The sequence below is a fragment of the Leptodactylus fuscus genome, chromosome 5 (assembly GCF_031893055.1).
Source record: "Leptodactylus fuscus isolate aLepFus1 chromosome 5, aLepFus1.hap2, whole genome shotgun sequence".
In the NCBI taxonomy this organism is placed as follows: Eukaryota; Metazoa; Chordata; class Amphibia; order Anura; family Leptodactylidae; genus Leptodactylus; species Leptodactylus fuscus.
Genome location: NC_134269.1, coordinates 175,532,908 through 175,545,234, shown reverse-complemented (window position 1 = coordinate 175,545,234; position 12,327 = coordinate 175,532,908). Strand labels below are relative to the sequence as shown.

Below are 12,327 nucleotides of genomic sequence, written 5' to 3'. Positions count from 1 at the left end.
ATATAGATGTAGTCATGTTCAAATCCAAGAGCCTTGTGCAGGAAAGCAACAGTGCTATCCTATGAAACTGAGGTGCAGATTTTAGTTACTTCAAGACAGATTTCCTTTAATAAAATAATTTTCCTATGTATTTTTTTAGAAGAAAATTATCTTTACAGGTCCAGTTAGTGATCTGTATCCTTGTTGAAGCAATAGTGATGTTGCTTGTTACAGCCATATCTGAAGGGTATTCTAGTGGGTGTGTAAGTTCAGGTTTCCTAGCTGGCAACCATTTAACCTTCTGCTTGGATGATTGGCATGTGATCGTAAGCGGTTACAGATAAACGATCACTTTAGTAGTTTGCTATACAGTACACTGCATCTCCTTGATACACAGACTTGTTGTAGCTGACTCTTACTCAGGCGCAAACAGTAATGAGATTACATGAGAAAGCATAGGGTTTATGTTTGGCTCAGCTCTCTATTACAGGTGTCCCGGAGTGTAATTCACTTGTTATGTTAACCCAAGCCCTATATTTAATGACTATTATGGCATAAAGGTATATAGATAACTTAGCCTTTGAGAACAGATGTTCTTAGTGTAGCATGAATCCACTCACTATGTAAATTATCCACATTTACCAAGTACAATCCTTATTCCAGTCAAATCTATTTATTTCCTTCATGCGTATGGAAATAGGAAGATTGTTATGCACATTTTTAAATTACCCCTTGCTGAATTTCTCTTGATTTCGCATTTTAGTTTAATTGTATAAGCGACCAGAATCTTAGTGGATTCCAGTAAAAGCTATAATTATCATAAGATTCTTTATGCGGTTTTTCATTGACCAACGAATATCATGAATTATTTTGTGTTTAAAAAAAGCTGAATAGCACTTCATGAGAATATTTTGCAAGTTACATGTGGCTTGCTAAAATTATAGTGCATCGTTCCTTAAATAACAAGAAGAATGAGAAAATAATACTTTGCTCTACTCGGGGAAACAAGTTAACCCAATGTTTGACTTTTTCTTTTTTTTTTAAACCCAATATAGGGAGATAGAAGAGAAAATTATAGTCTGGATTTTTAGTGCTAAAATACAGAAATCAGAGGTTGATAAAGTAGATGTAGTTGTTCAGGGCAGTCAGGCTGGGTCTGGGTCTCATGACTGCGGCTTAAGTTTGGGTTAGCCATTGTTGGCTACCAAACCTATTTACAGGAATGCTTTAAAGTGAGTTTATTACCAGAAAACTCAATATCAAACTAGCCATAGTACTTTGTAGAGGATGTTATGTTGAGCACCATCATACCATTAGCTAGTCCAATAGATGCACCATTTCTATGAAAAAAGCTGGGGGTTTTTAAAAATAAAAGTGCAAATGACGCTTAAAGGGATTGTCCAGGTTAATTTTTTTTTAATAGCCTATCTTCAGGATAGGCCATAAATATATGATCAGTAGTTGGTGAACATCCAGTCCCGAGACCAATCAACTATACAGAGCCACTTCCAACGCCTGTCCAGTACACAATACAGGAGCAGAAGCAGAAAGCCCTGTCCACTGTCTAGCAATATGGCACCTTCACTGCAGCTCAGCTCCCACTGAAGTAATTAGCAACTGAGAGCTGCAATGAAGATGAAGGAGCTTTCTGCTTCCAGGCCCATATTGTTTACAGGACGGACACCAGAAGCCTCTCCGTACAGCAGATCGGTCTGGGGGCTGGGTGTTGACCCCCTATTAATCAGATATTTATGGCCTATCCTGGATAGGTGATAGGATATGATTGTGGCACAACCCATTCAAGACCCAAAATGGCAGGCAGCATGGTGGCTCAGTGGTTAGCACTGCAGGCTTGCAGTGCTGGAGTCCTGGGTTTGAATCCTGCCAAGGACAACATCTGCAATGAGTTTGAATGTTCTCCCCATGCTTGTGTGAGTTTCCTCCCACATTCCAAAGACATACTGATAGAGAAAAAGAAAGCAGTAGGTATCAGCTTTACTTACAACTTCTTTAGCTACTGACCAGCAACTATGTACATGTCTTTTTATTCTCCATTACTCTACTTTTGTCTAGATTTATGAGATGTCTGTCCATTTGGTGTATTGTTTACTGGCACCCCAGTTGTGGTTACCTTGGAGAAAATCTATTTGAACTGTTAACATTGTTAGACAGAACATGCAGGTGCTGAGCTGCTGTAATCTATTGTGTTGCAATCGCTGCAACATCCGTTATGCGAGTATACCCAAAAGAATGTACAGGACAGCCAGATCGCTGCAACTCCAGTGCTTTTAGAAGGCCAAATAATCCAACTCACAGGCCGTTTTGTAACTCAATACTTTGCTGAAGTAGTTTTTTTAGATACAGCAGTTTTTGGATAGAGCATTAGTTGTTAACAGCAATTTTCTGGAAGTTTCACAGACTGTAGACAGCAACGGTTCCTGCTCGTACAGTGGTTGCGCTGAGTTCTTATGGGCCCTGCTACTCGAAACACATGGTAAAGGTTTACTCAGCTGACTTTTGGGTTGGATTCCAGCCTACTTTCAGACTTCCTAGACGGTCCACAAGGAATGAATTTCTGGACTGGACTCAACCATCAAAAACCCGGGGAAAACTCCTTTTAAAAGGGGCTATACCCCCTTTGGCATGGCAGAAAGCATCAGGACTCAGTATTCTAAGGATGCACATTGAGTGGTGAAAAAGGCACCACATGCTGCACAACCAATGGGCACAACAGCGTTCCACTTGTTTGGGAATCATTGTGCAACCATCTATCCAGAAAATATCTGCTCAATGACTTAAGTAGCAACAATATATAAAGTGGCAGCGGCACACAAACCTTATGCTGTAAGTCATCAGTATAAACAATACAATACACAGTGAACATTACACTATAACACACAAGTGTAATGCACAAGAACTACTGCAAATAACAGTATACAAGAGCACAGCAAGATGATCTTGAGAAGGGACTTTTATGTCAAACACCTATCAAAGGTTAAACTTATGGTAGAGGATGGCTTTTATACAGTGTTTTTGTGGGAAACAGACTATCCACGTAATACTTAATATGAGTGAATGAATACAGAGTATGGGTTTCTGTGACTATTGTCTGAAGTTCCTTGGTGTTTGTGTAACGCTCAAAGCTATTTTAATGTGTGAATGAAAATGATTTCTGTACCTGAAAATTTTTTGGGAATTGGAAAAAGCCATTAATGTCAGCGAGCCAAGCCTAGGGTAGCCACTGTATGATATATTTGTAATGAGTGGTGACACGCTCCCAATATTCCATTCACACTCTATGAATTGCCTCTGATATATATGTTATATACGTAATGTTCTGTGACACTGACAGAACAAAGTCACGGTGGTCTTGAAGGGTATATTCAGATGTTATAGAGTGCTGCCCTTTGCTATAAAGGAAATGAGAAATAAATATATAAGTCTCTCATCCAATGTCAAAAGAATGATATTCTTTTTTACTGGTATTGAATGGAGACATACTAACCTCCCAGGTCCTGAACTGGCAATTCTGAGCAGTTTGATTGCCTACTTGATTGTTTGCAAGATAACTGTAAGATTGGCAGTGACAGGGTAATTTAGTGGAGATTGCAATGTCAGACTATATCCAAAGGGGCTCACTGGCACAATGATGTGATTCTCCTGACTGACAGGCCACTGGGAGATTGGTGTGCCAATTTAAAGTTCAGTGTCTTCAAAAAGTGCCTGCCTGTAGAAGCCCATTATCATGCTGCCGTTATGAGGTCATGTGGGAATAATAGGTTCACACGTATTAATAGACATGAAGAGTGGAATGGAACATATATGTGTTCAGAAAGGAGACAATTACACCTTAACGGAGCCAAGCATAGTCATTAAGACGTGCAAACCAGTGTGTGTAAGAACGACTCCCGCTCTGGATATACATAAACATTACTTGGAATAACTATTTAGTATTGTACATACACCTACTAAATAGCACCGCCAGAGCTGTCTGAAAGTTGTCAGGATACATGACTTCTGTGCATGATTCCTTGCCATTGTGTCGCGTGCTCCTGCTAGTTTCAAATCCCCAAGTGCAAAGACTTGGTTGAAAGCTGCATTAGCCGTGTGAGATAACATCTAGTGGATTGGTTGTCGGTAGAATTCTTAGCAATGGGTCCAATTTATCTGTGTCATTATGTATCAATCATATGCAAACAGCTTAACAGAATCGCTTCTGTCTTTAATTACCTTAAGAAGAACCTAATTTACCAGACATGGCCACTTTATTGTGGAGTTATTGATTTCACATTTAAAGGATTAGTTACGAAAAAAAAAGTTACAAAAAAAAGTAAAAGCACTTAATTGAACAACCTGTAGTGAGAGATGAGCTGTCTACAGCGCTATGGGGTATATATTCTTAACCACTGTCCGGCAGGATATAAGATAGTATGTCCTGTATAAAATGATATGATCGGTGAGTATTATCATTGTGCATTTGTAGAGATATGGAGTAGAAGAAGTGATGTCACCCATGTCAAGTAAGGTAAATCACGCAAGTTTTCGGATAGCTGCAATGCGCTATGATTGTACAAATAATCCCACCATCAACATTAACAACTATACTGCCCGATCAGGTTGGTGTTTCAGTAGATAAAATAACATTGGCTAAGCGCACTGACTTCCATCAAACACCTAGTATGTATGAAAGCCTCCTGACCCCCCACCCTCTGGCAGAGGTAATGGGATAGAAGCACAGGGGAGTCGGAGGACGCAGTGCCTGATCCTTCTGTTCTCAGGGAAATAAGCCACCATCAGAGGTGTCTGCTAACAATTTGCTCTCCTCTCTTTATTCATATCAAATGCATCTTCGGCGAGCGCTCAAGTGAGCAATGTAACTAGAAGGTTTTAAGGTTAGGTTCACACCTGCACCAGCTCTTTGTTCAGGATTCCCATTACTTGCAAGCAGGACTTTTCTCTCTACATTTTTTGGGCATAAACCCAGCGGACCCCATTATAGTCTATACACTCCACAGGGAAATCCAAACACAAGTGTGAGCCTATCATCATGCAAGAGGAAACATTGTATAAACTCCTTCTATTAAGTCATATGGTTTACAGAGTGTGTCATATAAACTAGTCTTGTAGGTTGGTGAAGGGTCTCTTATAACCTGTTTGCTGAGTGTACTGGAATTATTGGTGGGTGAAAAGATAAATATCCTCATACTGTTAATATCGACAGGTCGTGTCATATTTTATGCTCTATTTTACAGATACGTTTTAGGTAGCGCTCTCCCTATTTATTATGTTTTTGCTTTAATTTGACCTTACTTGCAAAAGCAACATCCTAGAATCCTTGTTTGGTTGATATTCCTTTATAATCCAGTTTACTAACTAAAAAAAAATACAGATGCCGTGATACTTTTATATGAGCACTTCACAACTATCATTCCTTTTTTTAGCATATGATGATTCCGTCCTTGTACCAATATGTTATTGTAGTTTTATGTTATGTTACACTACACATAAAAGAAGCCCTATTCCCATTTGCTTAGGGAGCTTGTAGAATACAGAAGTCATTTATGGGGCCGTATATTAATGCTTGGTAAGGTTCTTTCTCCACGAGTTGTTATTCATGCCGAAGTTAAGACTCCCTGGAAGCTAGAAATGGTTAACAACTCGCGAGCTGGAAGACTTCTTATACTCTGCTCTACAACACTGTCACTTATTGTTATGTATATCTGTTAAAGTTGCTGTTATTCATTCACCTCTATTACATTCTTTCAGATGGGCTTGTGGACTGCCTGGACCCAGACTGTTGTCTGCAAACAACTTGTCAGTCGAGTTTACTTTGCCGTGGATCACGTGATCCTCTTGATATCATCCAACAAAGCCAGTCAGGCTCACCAGCAGTAAAGTCTTTTTATGATCGAATCAAACTTCTGGTAGGAAAAGACAGCACGCACATCATTCCTGGAGAAAATCCTTTCAACAGCAGGTACAAAATAGAAAGATTAATACAGATTTAGAGGATCATGTGAAGTTAAAAGAAGAATCCTTTAGCAGCTTTGGTATCCATCTTAAAAAAAAATAAAAAATAAATAACCCTCAAGTTTGTAGTTGCCATATAGCCAAGGTGTTTTACATCTTATTATGTATACTTTATTTCTGCACTGCACTAAATATATAATATAACACCCTTTATATTCCGTTGTATCCACACTTAACTGATCTCCAGTCAGGAACACATTTATTATTATACTAATTCAACAATATCATGGAGTGCTGACAAAATTCACTGCCTCAGCACTCACAGGATGGCTACATATAGCATAACACCTTGTGACAAAGTATCATGAAATCATGTTGTTTCTAGAAAAGCTGCTTAACTAGTGATGCGCATATCTGCATGTGTCCAACCAAAGAAGGAAGGTCACATTAATGGTTATATCCAGTGAATTTTATAATATGGAGCAGAAGACTGGGGGTTAATATGTACAGACCAAAGCACACTTGAAACTGCATTCTACAGTAGGCTTAGAAATGGAGAGCAATTCATCTGGGAATATTTTGTTATACAGTTGTTATGTATAATATAAAACATTTCATGAGGTCCTTGTGAATATATAAATATATGAGAGATAAATAAGAGATAATCCTTTAATAGTCCCACCATGGGCAAATTTCAGTGTGTTACAGCAGCATGGTAATACAGATACAGGATAATAACAGTAATATATTACAGAAGGACACACACATAAGCTCAGAATAGCAGATAGGAGAAAAATACTGGGAGTCATAGTAGCTAATGAAAAAGGAAAAGACTTCAGGATCATTTAGTTCTCTGTGCCGAGTGATCTTCGCTTGGCCTGATATTATGTAGATTATACAGCCTGATTGTGGTTGGGAGGAAGGACCTACAATAGCGCTCCTACTCACACTTGGGGTGAAGCAGTCGGTCACTGACAATGCTTTCATACGTGGAGTAGGATTTATTCTTCAGCATGGAGCTCACCACGGACAGTGTCCTTCTGTCATCCACCACCTGTACTGGGTCCAGGGGGCTCCCCAGGACAGAACTGGCCCTTCCAATCAGCCTGTCAAGTCTATTTCTGTCCCTGGTTGGTATACTACTCCCCCTTATTATATATACACAAACACACAAATATGTAGTGTAAAGTTGTTTGTGAACGCATGACTTGAGAACTATATACAATCCATATCGAAGTATCATGCTGATGCCCATTGGCATATCATTACCTGTCAGTTTTGCTATTCGACCAAATATATGACCAATATACTGTAGATTTACTGAGTTATCTCATTGATAAATATGTATGCGATTATAAATTCTGAAGCAACAAAGAAAACTGTGAAATATCCCCTAGAGAGCTAGATGTCATTGCGAGGTGCAGCTATTATTGTACTATTGTTTATTGGCAGTACTTAGCAGTATCAGCAGACAGGCCATTGACAGTGTTTATTTTACTGTATTACTGAGACAAATGGTTTAGCTAGATTGAGTTTATTGTGGCTATGAGACATCCGGCAGGGGTTTTTGAACTGTCAATCTGAGCTACAAGGTCAATTGAGATCAGTCAGGCCCCTCGAGACCATTAAGACCTGTTAAAGCTGGTAATAGCTTGACAGTACACTTTCCTCCACCATCAACTTCTACTTAAGTTGCTAAAGAAAGAAATATAAATTGATAGTTTTCATTTCAGCAGAGAAAACTGCATAGCTTTCCCAGAACATTATGTGAGGAGATAGAATAAAAGGAGGTTAAAGACTTAGTTTTTGGCAGTGATATAATATTCCTTCTTAATTGTAACTTAAAAGGAGATGGCCATGTCCCCATGTCTATAGTAATGTGCCACATTGTAGAATTATCCCTGTGTTTACAGGCACCACATAAGTGCGCAGGTTCTACTAGTATTTCGGCTCTGGGATTGACTGATAGGGAGTAAGTAATGGTAAAACAGGGAGAGACACTAACTGCATAAGATTGATTTCCAGGCGGTGACAGGGATTCCATTATCTGCGATGAGGCACAGGTCATTTTGATCCTTTTGCTTTAAGCCTGGGAGCCAGTCCAAGAGTTTTCGGTGTCAAGAAGCACTGCTTGTACAGAATTACCTTTAAACTATTAAATCCAGCTCCAGAGCGTCCTACCTGCCAATTTGCCATCTCTGAAAGATGCAGTGCTTTCCTCTATGTGCCTTTTATTAGCCCTTACAAAGAAAGCCTGTTTTTATAGTAAATGTAAACAGAGAAACTCATGGCTTTCAAACAATAATGGCAGAAAATGACTAAAGGCTATAGCGCCGCAATATAATCAATAGCAAGAGCAACACTGCCACCAAGGAGAGTGGGCTTATTGTTTATCTCAGGGAAAAGCTTTCAGAACAATTTCTTATATGTACATTTAGAGGAGACAGCGATTTGAAGCTGCCTTTGTCATTGGTGTCTACAAATACCAAATTGGCAAAACAGAAATGGTTCCACTTGCATGTGCTCTATTGGCTCAGTACGCTTTATCTGTATCTACTATACTTAACTCTCTACTCAACAAAGCAAACCCTAAAACTAAAGTAGGGTAGCAGCACCATTGACAATGTAGTAACTTTTTAGCAAGAATAGCTAAATAAATATAAATATATATATATATATATATATATATATATATATATATATATATATATATATATATGAAGAGCTCAACGGAAAAATGGCCTAAGTCCAAAAATCAATATTATGAGAAAAACGAAATTTAAAGTTTTAGCCTAAAGCAAACGGGCATTATTGTGGAATATATCTATCCAATGTAATCAGCTAATGAACACCGTTAATCCTAATCATAAATTGTATTATTTATTAAAAAAATTGCAGCTTCATGTATAAATATTATTTATTTAATATTATTAATTACTACTATTATTAAACGATGAAGAATAATAATTACCTGCCTCCCTTTTCGGCGCTAAATATGTGCAAAAGTCGATTTAGAGCCTTTTAAACAATAAGACAAAGTTTTTACACTAATATAAACAACAGACCGGAAGTCACGATTTCAATGAAAAAATGACCAACGAGAGTGAAGTAAGTTTGTATTGGACTTAGGCCATTATTCCATTGAATGTAAATTCTTCTGCATTGAAATATATGGACTTAGGTCATTAATCCTAGGTACCTTGTAAACCCAATGCATAGAACGAGGTACAAAGAAGCTTTCTAGGTAATAATTTGAAATATGACAAAATGTGGACTTGGGCCATTTTTCCGTTGAGCTCTTCATATATATATATATATATATATATATATATATATATATATATATATATATATATATATATATATATATATATATACAGTCCTATGAAAAAGTTTGGGCACCCCTATTAATTGTAATAATTTTTAGTTCTAAATATTTTGGTGTTTACAGCAGCCATTTCAGTTTGATATATCTAATAACTAATGGACACAGTAATATTTCAGGATTGAAATGAGGTTTATTGTACTAACAGAAAATGCGCAATATGCATTAAACCAAAATTTGACCAGTGCAAAAGTATGGGCACCTCAACAGAAAAGTGACATTGATATTTAGTAGATCCTCCTTTTGCAAAGATAACAGCCTCTAGTCGCTTCCTGTAGCTTTTAATCAGTTCCTGGATAAAGGTATTTTGGACCATTCCTCTTTACAAAACAATTCAAGTTCAGTTAAGTTTGATGGTCACCGAGCATGGACAACCCGCTCTCAAATGATCTGAAAACAAAGATTGTTCAACATAGTTGTTCAGGGGAAGGATACAAAAAGTTGTCTCAGAGATTTAACCTGTCAGTTTCCACTGTGAGGAACATAGTAAGGAAATGGAAGACCACAGGGACAGTTCTTGTTAAGCCCAGAAGTGGCAGGCCAAGAAAAATATCAGAAAGGCAGAGAAGAAGAATGGTGAGAAGAGTCAAGGACAATCCACAGACCACCTCCAAAGAGCTGCAGCATCATCTTGCTACAGATGGTGTCACTGTGCATCGGTCAACAATACAGCGCACTTTGCACAAGGAGAAGCTGTATGGGAGAGTGATGAGAAAGAAGCCGTTTCTGCAAGCACGCCACAAACAGAGTCGCCTGAGGTATGCAAAAGCACATTTGGATAAGCCAGCTTCATTTTGGAAGAAGGTCCTGTGGACTGAAAAAACAAAGATTGAGTTGTTTGGTCATACAAAAATGTGTTATGCATGGTGTCCAAAAAAAAGCATTCCAAGAAAAACACTTGCTACCCACTGTAAAATTTGGTGGAGGTTCCATCATGCTTTGGGGCTGTGTGGCCAATGCTGGCACCGGGAATCTTGTTAAAGTTGAGGGTCGCATGGATTCCACTCAGTATCAGCAGATTCTTGAGAATAATGTTCAAGAATCAGTGACGAAGTTGAAGTTACGCCGGGGATGGATATTTCAGCAAGACAATGATCCAAAACACCGCTCCAAAGCGACTCAGGCATTCATGCAGAGGAACAATTACAATGTTCTGGAATGGCCATCTCAGTCCCCAGACCTGAATATCATTGAACATCTGTGGGATGATTTGAAGCGGGCTGTCCATGCTCAGCGACCATCAAACTTAACTGAACTTGAATTGTTTTGTAAAGAGGAATGGTCCAAAATACCTTCATCCAGGATCCAGGAACTGATTTAAAGCTACAGGAAGCGACTAGAGGCTGTTATATTTGCAAAACGAGGATCTACTAAATATTAATGTCACTTTTCTGTTGAGGTGCCCATACTTTTGCACTGGTCAAATTTTGGTTTAATGCATATTGCACATTTTCTGTTAGTACAATAAACCTCATTTCTATCCTGAAATATTACTGTGTCCATCAGTTATTAGATATATCAAACTGAAATGGCTGTTGCAAACACCAAAATATTTAGAACTAAAAATGATTAAGATTAATAGGGGTGCCCAAACTTTTTCATAGGACTGTATATATATATATATATATATATATATATATATATATATATATATATATAATGTATTTTAGGGAAGGTAGCTCAGTAGAAGTAATGATGCAGACCCAAACAGTAAAGACAGGGACACAAAATATACAGCAAACTGGTTTATTTAGAAAAAAACAGGAAAATAAATAAACCTTGATTTCACCTTGGCACAAAATGAGCAAAATACAGCCTTAACTTCAGCCAAAAACAAAATAAAAATCTGCTCGTCTGAGTAACTAACTAGATAGAACTGATAACCTAAATATACATGTGGCTTACTTCCAGCCACACGAACCAAACAGGAGCAATATTGTCTCTAATGTCCGCGCAAGATTTTGCACGAACATGAGCATCGGACACTAGCTGTCGGACACCGACGCTAGTGTGAACCCTGCCTATGCAGATAGAGATACTGACATATATAATGGAGCACATACTAAGGTGGTATCACATGCATACCCTTGCCTTTAGCTCTAAGGGCTAAAATAAACCTAATAATGTATTATCTGAGGTTTCCATAAAGGTGTGGGTAATTTAATGAGATTTTAGAAATTTCAGTTATCAATTTCCATGTAAGTGCTCAATATATATTTAGCCCCACTACATCTGCAGTAGTTGATCCGGTGCCCCCAGAGCTAAACGCAATGAGTCTTGTAAGGTTTGTTTAAGCCAATATTCTGTAGGTTGTGTGTTCTTGAAATTCATTACATTTCATGGCTGTCACTAGCTCGGCATAAAAGTTGTGTGATGATGTGACATGCTGTAAGACATGGTTGCCATTACACATCTGGACCCCTATGCTCATGGGTCTTTCATAGGCTTTGTGACCCAAGGAATTATGCAAATTTATCTGGAAGATTTGTTACTGCCAAATCATTTTGTTTAATCCAATATGTCTGCATCATTTATCTTATATTTCTGTAAACCTCACTGGCAGTATTGAAAATAACATGCATAGCATAAAATGCAAAGACCATGAATACTTTAATTTAACACATTTAGTGTCATTAGTTTTTACAACAGAAGATATATGTATCTTAAGATGATTGCAGGAAATTCTGAAAAAAACATGTCCATAACCTCAAGAGATGTTACATATGGGTCATATACTAGTGCTATACATAGAAGCGAAAACCTAGACCTATAACATAGGTATTCCTTATATGATGATAAATACTAGCCAGCAGTAAAGGTAAGGGAGGCTAAGCAAGATGTCTTATTATGCGGATCTGTGGCTTTATGTAAAGAGAATATCTTAAGCCATTTGGGATGGGGGACTTTATAGAGTATGCTCTCCTTTTGTGATGCTAGAGCATGAGTTCTTATTCATTACGTATAGGTGTCAACTATAATGATGGCACATGGGG

The 12,327-nt window shown here is 38.0% G+C and overlaps 1 protein-coding gene across 6 annotated transcripts in view; it reads left to right on the top strand.

The window, feature by feature from the left end:
• TENM2 (teneurin transmembrane protein 2) overlaps window positions 1-12,327 on the top strand; it is a 1,311,127-nt gene that overhangs the window by 1,222,361 nt on the left and 76,439 nt on the right. For all 6 annotated transcript variants that reach the window (XM_075274735.1, XM_075274734.1, XM_075274733.1 and 3 more), the window contains one exon: window positions 5,746-5,956. In XM_075274735.1, the coding sequence (XP_075130836.1) occupies window positions 5,746-5,956 (211 nt within the window). The remainder of the gene's footprint in view (window positions 1-5,745; window positions 5,957-12,327) is intronic.